Raw genomic sequence first — 16730 nt, 5'->3', positions numbered from 1 at the left:
CTCTGGCTGCTCAAAGAAACAGAGCAATGTTGAAAGTGCCACAGAACCACAGTGTTTACACTCTCTAGGGAAATCAATCTGTGAGAATGGCTTACTTAAGTTGTCTCTGCACATTAAACTGAAATTGGAGAAAGTATTCTACCCTGCAAAAAAATTACAGACATAAACATTGTTGAGAAAGATTAGAGAATCCTTTCCTGGCTGTGTTCTTTCCAGTTTCAGAGATAAACTGTTCCAAGCAGGTGGATTATTGATCTGCTCAACTCGGAGAGAGAAGCACGCTGGTTAAGAGGTTTACCGGTAGGGGGCTAAAAACAATCCAGAACACCCAGTATGAGAATTGAGGTGACTATAAACTGGCATTAAGAGACAACAAGCTGCATAAAGGAATTTTTTTTATTTTTTTTTTACCTCCCAAAATGTTGCTATTTGTGTTCCACAGAATAATAAAGAGTTGGTTATTACATATAGGTTTGGAATGACATGAAGATGAGTGAATGATGACAAAACGTTTACAACAAATTAGCATTATAAAACAGAAAAAGAGGCAACACTTTATTTTGATGGTACATTTTAGACAGTCTACTAACTATAAGTAACTTTGCAACTACATGTCAACTAACTCTCATTAGAATATTAGTAGACTGTTGGTAGACTGAATATTAGTAGACTGTTGGTAGAGGGTTAGTTGACATGTAGTTGAAAAGTTACTCATAGTTAGAATGTGGACCATCAAAATAAAGTGTTACCAAAAGGATCCTCTATTGTGCATATTGATCTATATTCCTACTACTACTACTATAAATATTACAACATAGGCTTATTGGAGTGCCTCTACCTACATTTTTGCAAAACTCAAAACAATTTACCTATACATACAATTCACTGCAGTTTCCAGCAGAAATGAACACTAGGAAGTAAAACACCAACAACTTTTATTCCTTTTCAACACAATTACAGGGGCAGATTATTGATTAATCTAGACTTTTTCTGCACATTTCCTTGGACTCAAAACATTTTTACTTTAAAACACTAATGTATTTTGATGTTTGCAACACATTATCATCTCCATTTTGAACCATTTCACCATTTGCGATGCAGAGCTCAAAGTCCTTTGAAACATGTCACGATAAAAGAGCTCAAAGACTTGTAGAAGCAAGCTAAAATGGCATGGTTGCTTCAGCAATGTGTTTTTGTCTCATGCTTGCTTTTGTTAACACTATCGGGTATGTTTAGGGTTCAGTGTAGGTGTATGTTATTTTCAAACGCGAACTCCCACAATACGTACAACAACTAATGTAATAAAACGTTGACAGATTTTCTATAAAACTGAACGTGGCAAAAATGTTTTTTCCTTTGAGCCTGTGTTGAAATATTAGTATTTGTTCCATGCCAATCACATACCACAGAAAGCAAGCTGAGGACAAATGAAGAACATGGAATGGTGTGCTTGTGAAAAGGAAATTTTGATTGCAACGAAGAATGCTGAGAGCAGAAGAGGACAGACAATGTCACAAAGCACCAGGCCTGAGGAGAGAGAGAAATCATAATGACTTTTCTGACCATCAGATGAGAAAGTCTCAGCGAGTCTTGAAGGATTAGACCTGACCACTCCGCAAAACACAACAAGCCTTTGATACTTCTATTACAGATTACGTGATGTTCGTGGATCATACTTAATCTGCTCAAGACTTTACAGTGTATGTTTGGAAAGACACTGAAATGCAATCTATGCTTTGACCTTATCTGAAAAGTAAAGCCTTTAATGTATGCATAACTTTAGAGTTTGTATTTTTACGAATCCTCTAAGAAGAGGTCAGAGCTGGAATTGCTGGAATTTCTGAGAGGGCATTGCCACAGGTGACCAAGTTCAATACTCAGACTCTCATTTACAAGTAAATGACCTTTTTAATGGCAAATGTATTTATAAATGGAATCTAGATGGAACTAATGACAGTCATTTGCACTCTTTCTATTGATCAATTGAATTATCTTTAAAGCTCAACAAGTATGAAACCTAACTGAAACACTGCCGAAACGGTGTTTAAAAATCACACAGAATAAAATAGAATGAGTTCACTGTGTCAAATAAATGATAAATAAATTGATTTCATAATTACTACGATAAAAACAACCTATGAATTCCATGTACGTCTGTAAAGTTTTAGTGTCTATCTAAACAAAAACGAACAAAAAAAAGAGTATAGAACCAGATTTCATGATTACTAATGACATCACAGAGTAGTATGGCATGATGTGATTTTAAATTAATTTGGGCATTACATAGTATCCTCTTTATGATGGTTTATTCAATATTTAAACCTGAAAAATATCACAGAAAAAGCAAGTGTATGTGATTTTGGCATGATTATAGTTCTTGTAATTTCATAAATAACTCAAGAGGCACTCAAGTCTCTGCGGCTACCGTATCTTCGCTGTAATCAAAGTATGATTGGTTTAGAAGATTCCAGACTGACTATAATAATTATTTATTCATGCACCACTTCAAATGCACATAAGGTAACTGTGATTATGCGGAATACAGCAGAGCATGTAGGGAAAAAAATGCCACCATGGTTTTGTCACGGTGACACAATTATCTATCAGCCGATCGTCACCAGATCAGCACGCTCCGCACACTCGTTCACTCTCCCCGGACTACTGATTCAACGCACCCGCACCTCCTCATCAACCTGCACGATATATACCACACACAACCTGCACGATATATACCACACACAACCTGCACACCATTGTCTGGTCTCGTCCAACCACGTACAGACTCATCTCTTGCTACAACTCCCGTTACCAGCCTGAGACTTACCTGCCTGACTACCCGTCTTCGGATGCCCGTCTTCAGTCTTCTGTCGTCTGATCCCGAGCCGTTGTGTGTGTTCAACCACCTGCACCTGTGATCATCTTATTCCACCCAGCTAAGTCACAGTGCAACTGCTTGAACTTCACATTCACCCTTCCATCGACCATCCTATTAATAAACTTTGTTTATATGATCACCTGTCTGTTCTCTTCTGTTGTGTAACAGGTTTCATCGATCTGCTTCTTAAAAGGGACATCTTTGACAGAGAGGGTTGATGATGGATGCCATAGAATATTTATTACGGTTTTAAATGAGCAAAGAATGAATCAGCCTAGAGTATCATTATTCACTGATGAAGGGTTTCAGAGATCTTTCGAATCACAATATGTGGGCTGCTTGAATACTTGAATCCTGCCTACAGAAAAATCACCAAAAATGAGGAAGCTTTCAAGGGAGATGAATGAGAGATGTGAAAAGAATGTGTCAGAATCAAAGACCAAAGACTGTGTGAACAGAGTGTGACATAGGCAATATTAGGTATGCTAACCTAGCCTTACCAGAAGTGCAATTTACACTGATAAAGCAAATTGTATCAAAGCTGTGGGAGTCAGCAAAAAAACATCATAAAGTAAAGCAACCTATCTCTTGAGGTCTATGCACTTCATAGTTTTGAGTGTCTCTGAGAACATCCTCTCACGGATTATTTAGCGAAAGAAGTGCCATAAACTGATTTATCAAGAATAATACTTCAAACATCATTGCAAATGTTTAATCAGAAAAACGTTGCTAATGCCAAATTATGAGTGAAAGCCTGCTGTAGTGTTTCCCCAGTGGTCACTCTACTTCGGTCAACACTGAGATTCTCAACACAAAATTCCAATGAGAAAACAGATCAACAGTTTTGGATTTTACAGGAGGGATGGGGCAAGCCATTAAATGGGTTTTGCATCTGTCAGCTTATGCGGTTTTGCCCCTTGTGCGTGCAGTGATGCTGTGTAGTCTTTAATGGTGTTGCAGTGCCACCCTTGTGAACAGCCAATGAATTACCAAGATCCAAGCATTGCAACAATACAAAGGGGGGAGTGACAAATCTCAGCATAACCAAATCACTGTGGAAAACTTTTTTGCTGTACACAAACTTTTCTCACTGTTGTATTGTATGCAGGGGATAATGTACAGCCGGTCATTATCGCAAAAATAAACCCCAACAGGGTGATCAAGATAAGTTTTATGTACTTTGATGACATCATAAGGCTTATTACACAGCTAATCAGCATATTTATAAATAGGCTACATGGATGTGAAATATTGAATTGAGCTGAAGTTACAGCATTGCATGGGCAATGGTCATTATTAAGACCTATCTGACTGCAGATTAACCAAGAACTGTGTAAAAATGAATAGAACTGCTTACTATAACAAGTAAGAAATTAACTATGCATTTAAAAAAAAAAAAAAAAAAAAAACATTTATAAATTGTTGAGGGGCCCCCTGGACCTGTGGGCCCCGAAACAGTTTCCACCTTTAACCTTGGCGACAGCTCTGCATGTAATTACACTGCAAATTAAATTATCTATAATTACATGCAACTAACTCTAAATCAAACCCCAATCCTAACCTACGTAGCATGTTAATTACTATTACTCAGTAAAATGTTTAATTACAGTGAAACATGGACACCTTAACATAAAGTAGGCTATAACCTTAAACTCTGTAAACACGGTAATCATCGCAAAGTTGAATTCTTACCACTTGAAGCGATGTGAATGAAGAGGCGGGCGTCCGAAGCTCTGATGGCAGCGGAGTACTTGTCCTCTTTCCCCGGGACCTGCACTTTCCGCTCGGGCATGAGTCGGACCCTGAGCCGGCCTCCCTCCGCCCCCAGCCACCACTCCAAAATCCGCGTTAGGTCCATTTCCAGGAACACAACCGGCGCGTCCTCGTACACATGCAGTCCTCCACATCCCGTTTTAACCATCTCTTCTCCCACCTCCACCACAACTTGATTGGACTTTCGACTGGCGCTGGTCAAACCTAAATTCAAAACTTTCGGCACGGGACGCTTCTGTCGATACGGGAGCTGTCCAGTGCTGGATCTGTTGAGGTTCATCCCGGCCAACTTTACATCAACCAAACTGGCGATGGTTTTTTGCAACGGAACGCAGCGCATGAGCAAGTTCGCGCGCACCGTGTAACATCCATTAAACGACAGACAGTCTCCGTTAAGCGGGCGCTTTATAAACAGAGCCAAGTAGTAACGTAACAGCGACGGGACGGCGAAATCCACCGAGAGCGTCTTTCTCTTGTTCCGAGAGGTGGAGGTCTGGTTGGAGTCCTTTCTGTCGGTGGCGTTGATGAACGCGGACGTGGGAAAAGTAGTAAGTGCGTCCGCGGTTCTCTGAGAAGCGCACTGCAGCTCGGAAAGAAATGCCGCAGACCAAAGAAAAAAGTAGAGTATCCGTGCGATCATGATTTTAAGCTAAAAAGATCCTATTTTCTTTTGGGTTCTGCTTCACTCCGGCACCCGCACGCTCTCCAAATGGGGTGCTGAAACGGGAAACGAATGGAGAGCTATTCGAGTCTACATACCTTCTCCTTGTGCATTAAGATGTGCTTGCTTTTATCAAAGCTCTTGAGGTTGCTATTTAATTCCCGCATATTAAAGAAGAATAATCCACAAAATAATTAATTGGTAGGGTCATTAAATCGCACAAAAAAGATTCGCCTCTTGTGGAGCTTCTTGGTATGCCTAACAAGTTCTCCAGGGCTGCTCAAAGGCTCCTTGTATCTGCATGCAATACCTCAGAGTCGTTCTGTCAGCAATCCTTTTTTTTTTTTTTTTTTTTTTCTTCAGCAGTCGTATAATAACAGATCCTTACACATTTTACATGTCCACTTTTCGATAATACAACAAATTTACACGACAAACTGCGCGCGTTGAAATCAAACACAATCCATGGAATACCGTGTTTCTGCCGATCATAAAAACAAGTTTATTTTTATTATACTGTGACTATGAATACTTCATATACTTGGACGTGGTCGATCTAAATCGAGCGGGTCTTACCTGCGCAGCCAGTCAAAACGAGGGAGCCTTTTCAGCGCGAGCTGCTCATTTGAGGCTGCAAATGCCGCGCGCGCGCGAGCCCACTGTGCGCGTGCCACCCCGGCGCTCCGATTTTTTTGGGGGGGGGGTGAAACTCACTTCTGCATCTCCTTATGACGTCACCAGCAGCAGGTCGTTAGACACGAATATGAGCCCCTTAAAACTACCGTGATTGGTGTCGACACTCGTCACGGCACTCGAAACTCATTGAAATGACCGAGATGGCACCTCCTTATGGCGGCATTGCGCCGTAATTAGTTTTTAATGAATATCTGTGTATGACGAGCGTCGCCTCCCAATAATTTAGCTACTCAGATAATCATTCACAGCCTCTGTAATTATGCCATTCCACGTCACGGAGCGATTGGATCGAGCGCTTAGATGCGTCAAAACGCAGACGCACTTTTTATGTAGCTTTCAAAACATAAAAAAAAAAAAAGATACACCTGTTATAATCAATTAAAGCCTAGTATTACTGTAGCTATATTAAACACACCATTGGATCAAACAGGTATAATTGGTTTCTTTAATTTTAACGGATCTCCGACTGACAGTTTGTCAAAATCCTGAAAAACTTTACTTAACTTATGTGAGAATTGGACAACAACAAAATATTAGACATTGCAGACAATGTTTGTCAGACACAAGAATTGACAGACACAGACAGACAGATTATATGGAATGTTTTCAAAATATGATGGGATAATGTGGAACTTCAAGCTTTGCAAAAAAACAGATTTCATGCAAAATTAATGATGTGATTAAAGCAAAAGAGAGGTATACCAACTAGAAAATTCTCAATTTCTCGATTAAAAAATGTTGTTTTTCAGATAATATAATTTGTAATAATTAAAATCTTTTTCTCTCTTTTTTTTTAACAGTAGGCCTACTATTGTGAGAAGCATTTTCACAATAGTGGATTCAGACTTTCAGATTAAATATTGAAATAGAATCTAAAACACATGAATGAAAGGACATTTATAACTATGTACATAAACCACTAATTAATTAAGCATTATAAAATGTCATTCTGTCTGTCCACGTTATTAAAGAAAGTTATAAAGTGATCATTATAAAGTGTCTCGCGATTCTGCTTTCCTCCGCTAGATGGGAGTATGTAGCGCTTATTGGTCTGATCTGTGTCATCGTGACGAGCTCATTAATGCTCTCATTGCACTGGGATTTAAACATCCTGCCAGACGGGTGTTATCATTCCCGGAAATAGAGTGACTAATTGCGCGCTATATTCTAATTGTTATGCTATGAAAGAGACAATCCGTTTAATGGTAAGGTTGTTTAATTAAGACTAGGTTACTGTCGAGCATTGCATTGCTAAAATCAGATCTGACCTGTTGGGACTTGCGTCGTGCAACTTTATGTAACCACTAACCAGTGCATCACAATTATGCTATAAAGATAGTGTCATGTCAGATTCAAAAGAATTTACAGTCTTGGTTTCAATTCAATTGGAAATATTTAACTTTGAGGATCATTAAAACCTTTTCAATATCAATTATAATAATGCATTAAAGCCAATTAAAGAATGACATTTTATGAAACAAACCACAGGCTGGAATGATTTGTTCACAAATCAGATTCTGATCTAGGGTTAGGGTTGACTCACTGACTCAGTCTGGTCGCAAGGGTTATTAGTGAATTTCAGTCTGTTTTCCACACAAAGTTGAGTTTATATGACTTTAGAAGAGTGTGTGAGTTAAACTACTTTTTGACACTTTTATGGTGATTCTGAATCCTCTTTTTTAGCTCGAAAGATATATTCTTCAAAATGACTCCTGTGTTCCACAAAAGAATGAAAGTCTTGCAGTTTTAGAAGGGTCAGAGTGTACATTTTATTATATCGGTAACACTTTATTTTTATGGTCCACTTTATACATTCTATATAAGTCATTTTGCAACTACATGTAACTTTGCAACTACAGTATATGTAACTTTGCAACTACTACTACACTAATGACTGGTAGTTGACATGTAGTTGCAAAGTTACTTAGTAGAATGTCTAAAGAAATAAAGTCATAAATAATGCCATTGAAATAAAATGTAAACCTTAAATCAGTTTTGTGCTTGCTTACATCTAAACACTCATCAAACTGTTTTTTGAAAATAATGACCAATTATGAAAACACTATGTAAAGTCCCCCTGCAGTCAATAATTGTATCCCTTAAATTACATATTTAAACGTTTTTTTCCTGTGGAAAAAAATGATTCATGCCTTAAAATAGCTTGAATGAATCTTTACTTTATTTAGTATACCATGAATATGCAAATTAGCCCCGCCTCCACTCACACCAACTCAGAGATTCACTGGCAAACTTACTGAGGTAAACGCTGCTTAATGCTGTCTCTCAGACACATAACGGTAATTAATATGATTAGCCTTTTGCTTGACTGTTATCAAACAGCTAATGGTGTGTTGCTAATTTTACACACACCATGTTCCCGTTCACCACCTCAGAGTCAGACAGCTGACAATCATCAGAAACGCTTTGAACAACTCAGAACGTCAGTGTAGAAAGGCATATAGTTCATCATAACATGACATCGCCATAGACCCACTATACTGCTAAATCTACCAGATTTTTCATATCAACAGAAAAATATACCGGTATTACCTGGCGTCTCTCGAGACTCTCCTGCTAGTTCGCTGTTAATGATATGCTAAAGCCCGCCGACACGTTGACCTGATTGGTTACAAGGTAGTTTGTGACGTCAGGAACTCCAGCGATTTCAAACCGCGTTTTTGAGATTGGTGTTGACTTATGAATTTGCACTTGGTTAAGCCTGGTTCACACGGCAGGATAATTAGGCCGATTTTATCCCCGATTCACCCCTTCCGACAATCTTAAGGATGCTCCGATTATCGTAAAATAATCTGATCAGATATTCCTGCCGTGTGTGGTGTGTTAAGACTGCTCTCGTCTGCTCGGAAGGACGTCGGGACCGCTCCGATCTCAAATCGGGGATATCCAACATGTTGGATTTTTTTGGCCCGATTTCTCCTCGTGTGTGGCATCCTCCGGGGACAAACGAGCACGCAGCCTGTGGACTGTGGCGTGTAGCCAATCAGAAAGCGAGGTGACGAGGCGGCGAGGAAGCACCGGGAAACAAAATCAAAACAGCCGGCGGCATGGCGCACCAGAAAGTTGTCTCCACTTCTTTGACCATCGCCTTTTCTTTTGATAAAGTTTTTTTCCGTTTAAAAACAAACTACAAACTATCGCCACTGCATCCTCTTCGTCCGCCATGATTGTTTACTCTGAAGTCACGTTTGATCTCGAGGGATTTTGCGAGATTTCCCGTCTGACCTGGGAATGCTCGGGAGTCAAATCGGTTCGTGTGTGATGTGTCGATTTTGCCGTGTAGCTGCGCACCACACACTGTACGACCAAAACTGTTAGACCCGTGATTTTTTATCGCCGTGTGTGGGGTCTCTCAGGTTTGGAAAATCGGCCGACAATTTTAAAATCGTCCCGTGTGAACCAGGCTTTAGTCTTAAAGCATATTAAAAACACCACATAGACATAAGCAACATTCAGAACTTGATTTTCACCACAGGGGGGACTCTAAGAAAGTTGCTTAGAGGTCATGCAAGGACATTTTCCAATCAATCACATAAAAACTTAGAAATAGTGGATAAAATATCTTACCACGCTTGCTTGCTCAAGTTTTCATGTGGCGAGAACAGACAAGTAGGCCTACAGCAGTTATAATTTAACATTGCAATGCGGGATACCAAATGATATTTCATTTCACCGTGTCCTATTGTATTTCAGTGTCTATGCGTCCATCTCACTGGTTCATTGATTTCCATTACTCATAATATGCCCATGCCTGTGATGTTTCTCCTAAGAGCTGACACTTACTCCTTGATTTAACACCTGTGTGTGAGCATATGAATATACGGGCAGTTTTTCAATCATTTGAAACGCATTACCAAGTTGAGTTACATGAGCTTTCCATAAGCATACCGAATGCTTTATGACCCTGCCTGGGGCTTCTCTGTCTCACACACACTCATTCACTTCCATGTTTTAGTATCTATCTTACTGAAGCAGAGGAGCTGTTGAATCCGAGCTAAGCATCCGTGCTGTGCCAAGGAAACGCTCTCTTTTTGCACTACCCTCTCTGGACCTACATCCACGGAAAATAAAGTCGGGTTGTTTTATTCATATGTGGGGGCCAGTGATAACAGATAGTGTGTTGTAGAAGGGGGATGAATCGGCTTCGTTAATATTCAGCACATCTTTCACAGTAAATCTGAGCTTCTACGCTGTACTCCGAATGAATGTACAAGCCTTTGAAATTGATGGCGAATTTTCATTTCATGCAGTAATGAAAAGAACAGTGCACAGTGAATTCTTCAGTGTTCTCATTAATGGGCAAAAGAGGTGGAATAAAACGTGCAAATTGTCTTGCTGTTGCGATGGCCAAATCTTCCGAACCCTCTGCAGCTGTTCAAAGAATTTAAAAGAGATTTTAGACAAAATAGTTCTTAATTATAAAAAAAACATGAGCATAAAATCTCCAGAATGCTATAAATGAACATCTACAAGTCTACATGGAATATTAAAGACCCCTCAGAATATCTAAAGACCCCATGAAATCTAAATTAAAGTTTTGTGGCGTATAGCTTTAAAGGGATAGTTCATCCAAAAATGAAAATTCCTCTCATGGCAGTTCAGAACTATTTTATGTATTGGTGAGTTTGAGGCTAATTTGTATAAACTTGTGAAATCTCATTTGTACGTTTTTGTACAATCTATACTTCATACAATTCATACGAAATCACCACCATGTAAAATAGTTACTTTTTTTCCGTGAGATCATCATTTACTCATGCTGTTCCGAACCTCTATGACTTTATAGTGTTTTTTTATTTGTTTTTGTTTTGTTTTCCATACAATGAAATTCAGTTCTAACTCAGCAATATTCTCTTCAAACTGTTGCTTTACCAGAGGTTCACAGTAAAAATAATCATAGAATCAGACTACTACGCAATGAGAATGTAAAGCACTTTCATTATGAATTGCATTGTAATATTAATGCACACAAAACTTGTATGATACCTCATCCTGTCTTTCGAATTTAAGACTTCTTGGTTACTTCTATTTTAAAGGCACACTGTGAAGGAATTGTGTTTTTGTCAAACAGCGAGCCCTAGAGTCGCTATGGAATACTTGCACTGTCGTAAATACCCCTCCACCCCCCACCTCCCACTCTGTACACCGGTACCTGCATCGGGCATGGAATAGGCACAGATAGACTCCGAAGACATGATTATTGCAATTTATCATAATAGTTTGCAAATTGTGCTCATTTACACTATTTACAACCTCTACGTTAGGCTTATTTATGTCCTGATAATTATGTGAGATATTAAAAACTGTTCTCATGATAATCGCAAGAATCAACGTCAACAGCGTCATCTGATATCCCTCAGGACTACGTGATAACCTCACAACACCTGAGTTCAGCTGGCAAAAAAATACGTAAGAGAAACGAGTGTTTTTTTAGCAAGTCTGTTAACAGCTCTGATAATCGAAAGCTAGCTAGACATATGTGGAAATGATTGGACTGGTCTAATTATCAGCAATAAATGAATGAACAGCATATAAAAAAAAACATACTACAAGCAAGCGCAACAACATACAACATAGAATGCAAACAAGTTTACAAATAAGAGATTTATTTACTGGCCACTTCATGCGTTTTCTCAGATCGGATAGCTATCAGATTTATCAAAACAATTCCATTTAGACCTGGTCACATAAATGTGTTTTTGTGAAACGGATTTAAATCCGATCTTCAATTCCCGCGCTGTATGCAGATTTAATGGAGTGCACTTCACCGAAAGCAACAGATATGAGCTGCATTTTATTGATCATCAGCTAAAATTTCAAAATCAAAGACCGCAATAAGAGAGAGCAGTAACAGCCCTGGTAAGATCATTTCATTTCTTTACTTTTAATGATGATGATGATTGTGTGTTAAGCGTCTGCGACTTACTTTCACTTTGATTTGCGATAGTTTGCACGTTCTCTTGATGAATAGCCTATGCTCAGTTGCTCATCTGCGGTGATGCGTGTTCCAGTAGCGTCGTCATATCTGGCAATAACATATAGCCTATAACACGCTCTCACACGTTTTTATTTTTAGCATTTTTGAGAGGAGTACAATTTACATGTGGTTTCAACAACCAGATGCATTTACACTTGTCCAGTTTCGTCTGGAATGCATCTCAGACCTCCTCCTGAAGTGGTTTGAGCGATCGGATTCAAATCCGTCTTGAATGCGTTTCAGAGGGCATTTACACCTGGTCTTTTCACGATCGGATAGCTATCCGATCTGAGAAAACGCATGAAGTGGCCAGGTGTAAACAGCCCCCATGACAAAAACATACGCACGAAAGCCGAAAACAAACGCTGGTTGGCCTCTCACGTCCAAATCTGACGAAGTGGTGGGGGAAGTGAAGTATGCCGTAAAGCAGTCGAATTTTGTAGTTCTTTTTGTGCTCTGGTTACTACCCGAACCCCGAAGTTACATAGTGCCAGTAAAAGCGATACAGACCCCGTCAGGCTATGGCAGACGTGTCATTCAACCTATTGTAAGTCGATGTACCATCACAAGGGTCTTGGAAATATATTATGAAGGTTGAAAAGTTTCACAGTGTGCCTTTAATGAAAAAAGCAAAGTTGCATTTCCTTCTGTGATCCAAAAAAAAGAGAGAGAAGGTACAGTATGGATTCGGAACGACATTTTAAATTATTCCTTTAATTAACTGACTTACGGTGATTGTTGTTACTCAAAATTTGTATTTGCAAATGTAAGATGTGGGCGTGGTTTTAGCAGCAATTCTCCCAGAGTGCACTAGTGCTTAGATTTCTGTAACATTGCATTAGAAAGACGGTTGTATCGGTTTTCAGGAGCCTGTGTGCTGTGTAGTAAAAAGATTTGTTTTATCAATGGCTCCTCTTGCAGTCCCCAAAACTCAAGAGTATTGTAGAGTGTAGGTGTTGTGATAAATTGCAGCAAAATATGCACTTACAAAAGGCTCCCCCCTAGCGCTCTATCATATCTGGAGAAGCCATAAATCAGGCTAGTTGCCAGTGTTCCACTTACAGTGCGATCTAGGTTCTCCCCGTTCTGTCCACCTCTCCGCTGTAGCACCTGAGGATGTTTGATTACTACAAAGTAAAAAGTTCTCCATTTGAACCGCCCTGTCTCGGGGGGGGGGGGGGTGGTTTGAAAAGCAGACCGGTGCTGCTCATGTCATGCATTTTGCATTGGCTGTGGGATGGCTCGATGCATCCCTATTCCCAACACATGCCATTTTTTCCCTCTATGTTTGATGAATAAAATGCAAACTACATTTGAAAACCAAAAAAAAAAAAAAAAGACAGGCCTTTTATAAAAACCAGAGGGTGTATGAGCTGTCTTTCACTGACTTTGTGGGAACTGAGGAAAATTCACCTCTGTCAGACATGCAGAGTGTCAAAATTAATTCGGACATGACAGGGAAGCTGTTGGCTTGCCGGTGGTGGATTCATTTTCTCTCCCTTCATTTCTAGAACCTTCTAGAATCTGCTCAATCTGCCCTCTTTATAAATAGGCCTAAAGCAGAATCCTAGAGGATCGTTGCGCGGCAAAATTTTGCTAGTGAAATCCAGTCACTCCAATTGGTCACTCCAAAACACGTTGACCAACAGAAAGCTTCTTGTTTTGGAAGTGACTTGAGCTGTGCTTTATTTATCGCTATGTTATTGACAAGCTAAGGGTACGTTTACACGACAACGATATGCTTAAAACTGAGAAGTTTTACCTTTCAGTTTTCCGCGTACAGACGACATCATTGTAAAAACGATCCCCATTCACACGGATCCGCAAAAACGACTAAAAACGCTGTATTCTGCTGCCAGGCCATTAGATGGCGATGAAACACTATAGACTGAAACGCATGTGCATGATGCCATCGTCTTCAGAGATTCGCATTTTGTGTTGTTTACATGGAGACCGTTTTCAAAAACTTGGACTTTGAAACTCATTTTCAAAAGTTTGTGTTTTCAGGCACCCAAAACGCCGTTGTGGTGTAAATAAATGGCCAAAACGCATTAAAAGTTTTACGGTTTTAGTTGAAAACAGTGTCATGTGACTACTTGCAGAGTTAATTTCTAACCAGCTCCAACACAACTTCCTGAAGTGTCTAGTACTCCTTGGTTAGCTGGTTTAGATGTGTTTAATTAGGATTGGACCTAAACTTTGCTGGAAGGCAGCCATCCAGGACTGGGAAGCTGCAGTATAGCATTAGCGTGTTTTGCTAAGCTAACACACCATAAACTTTGCACTTGACCATTTTTCTACTTATATGATGTATTTCTGTTGTTTGGGTTGCCGGCTACGATGGTAAACGCTTAATGGTAAACGGGTTGGGGAATCTATTATATATTTATTTGGAAAAATGCAACTATTTCAACACCATATTTAAGTGGCTGTGTAGTGACTCTTGTACATGCAGCAATATTGGCCGCCTTGGGAATAACAATGGGTTGTTTAAAATCCTGCCTCCATTGGCAGCTCACTAGGATTTGGTACACTCCAGCCATCAGTGAAACATATGGAAGAGCTGCACTGCTTGTTAAAGAAGCAGATGAGTTTCTCACTCCTTCAGCAGCAAATATGGAATATGTACCAATTTCATTAAAATCAGTTATCATTTTGATCTCCTCCCAAAGAGCTTGAAGTGACGCGTCTGAGGAACAATGTCAGAGCTGTGAATTGACTTTGGAACATCGCCTTCCCTCCAGATGTGTAAGTCACAGAGCCCTGAAACCACAGTTCATCATTCATATGAAAGAAGAACTGCATATTAGATTTGATGTGATATGCATGTGAAGTCAGGCAAGTTATTATAAATTGATCCGAGCATGAGAGAATTGGAGACAACTCTCGATTAAAATTCTATCCATTTTTGGCAAAAACGGGATTTCCTGTTTGAATAATGATTAGGTTATGACGGCACGTTTAGAAAGCAAAATACCATTTGGATTTGTATCTTCAGGGCAGAGGATGTTTGTTCCAATATATTCATGAAATAGATTTAATAATGATCTTAGGGTTTGGTGAGTTTAATATTGTGATCAAGATGATAACAACAGGTATTACAAACAGAACAGCGCCATCCAAACCTATTCAACTGATGTGATATCAAATATTTTGGATGGTTTTTGTTATATTAAACTATAAAGAAAATGTATGCATTGTTTGACACAGTAACCATGCTTCCTCACTGGTTGCAGTTCAGCTGTTGCCGCCTGAACAGTAAATAGGCTTTGTTGACATGTAAATATGGGATTCTTATGTAAGAATCCAGTGATTTTGGAACAAGAGAAGAACTTGTCAGTTATTTATATGCTAAGGTCATGTTTTTGATTTCCAGGGGAAGCATGAACTGGTCAATTGACCTGAATTCAATGTAAATCATATGGATAAAAGTATCTGCCAAATGCATAAATGTCAGGTCATTCATGTGGGGAAAGAAATGTGTGAAGAAGCTCTGGTAAGATACACACAGGATAAATGTGACCCTGGACCACAAAACCAGTCACATGGGTCAATTTTTTGAAAATGAGATTTATACATCATCTGAAAGCTGAATAAATAAGCGTTTTATTGATGTATGGTTTGTTAGGATAGGATAATATTTGGTCGAGATACAACTATTTGAAAATCTGGAATCTGAGGGTGCAAAAAAATCGAAACATTGAGAAAATCTCCTTTAAAGTTGACCATTTATGTTGGCAATTGTGCTGCATTCACTCACAAAAATAAATGTTTTATATATTTACGGTAGGAAATTTACTAAATATCTTCATGGAACATGATCTTTACTTAATATCGATACTTTACGATAATTTTGACCCATGCAATGTATTGTTGGCTATTGCTACAAATATACCCGTGCGACATGTGACTGGTTTTGTGGTCCAGGGTCACAAATAAGTAAATACTAAGGATGGGACAAATGACAATCACAAGCTTTTCATCGAATATATCACATCAAAATCTAAATTCTGTCATCGTTTACTCATCCTCATGTCATTACAACCCTGTGTGACTTTATTTGTTTTGCAGAACACAAAATAATTTTAATATTTCAATGCTCCACTTTAGACATACTAACTAGAGTAAACTTTGCAACATGTCAGCTATTAGTAGACTGTCTGTTTAATATATGCTAACACTTTATTGTGATGCTCCCCAACAGACATACTGACTATATGTCAACTTAACCCTAAACCTAACCTAACAGTCTACTAATACCCTAATGAGAGTTAGTTGACATGTACTGTAGTTGCAAAGATACGTATTGATAGTAGAATGTCTAAAGTGTAGCTGTAAATGGGGTTCAGTGTTGTTTTGGACACCATTAACTTTCACTGTAAGGACAAAAACAGTTGAAACATTCATCAAAATATATTGTTTGTGTAAGTAAGTCATACATATTTGATTTTTGTGTGATCTGTCCCTTTTAATGTAAAAATCTACCCTGGTTTAATGACACGTGACAAAACAGACCACATAACAGGGGGTCTCCACATAAACACCAGACCAGACTTTATAACATCTGAACCACTGGTGCCTCCATCGGTCACCTCAACAAATCAAAGCAGACCTGTTCTGGTCCCACAGTTCCTGGCACAGCCCATTAGATGTCTACACAGGCATGGAGAATGGGCCAGAGTGGAGAGAAACCTCAATTAGTTTCCTGTTGACCTCTGAACGCTGCGTGA

General features: G+C 39.1%; 1 protein-coding gene across 1 annotated transcript in view; it reads right to left on the bottom strand.

Moving 5' to 3' along the window:
- The window catches only part of alk (ALK receptor tyrosine kinase), a 404771-nt gene extending 398578 nt beyond the window's left edge, over window positions 1-6193 (bottom strand). The window contains exons 1-2 of the mRNA XM_084096568.1: window positions 5886-6193; window positions 4568-5790 (exon numbers count right to left, since the gene is read on the bottom strand). Of these exons, the coding sequence (XP_083952694.1) occupies window positions 4568-5288 (721 nt within the window). The 5' untranslated portion in view covers window positions 5289-5790; window positions 5886-6193. The remainder of the gene's footprint in view (window positions 1-4567; window positions 5791-5885) is intronic.
- Window positions 6194-16730: the final 10537 nt, after the last annotated feature.

Source organism: Abramis brama, assembly GCF_963993115.1.
Source record: "Abramis brama genome assembly, chromosome: 21".
NCBI lineage: Eukaryota > Metazoa > Chordata > Actinopteri > Cypriniformes > Leuciscidae > Abramis > Abramis brama.
Note: the sequence above shows the minus strand (reverse complement) of the source record. Positions and strands in the feature narration are given on the sequence as shown.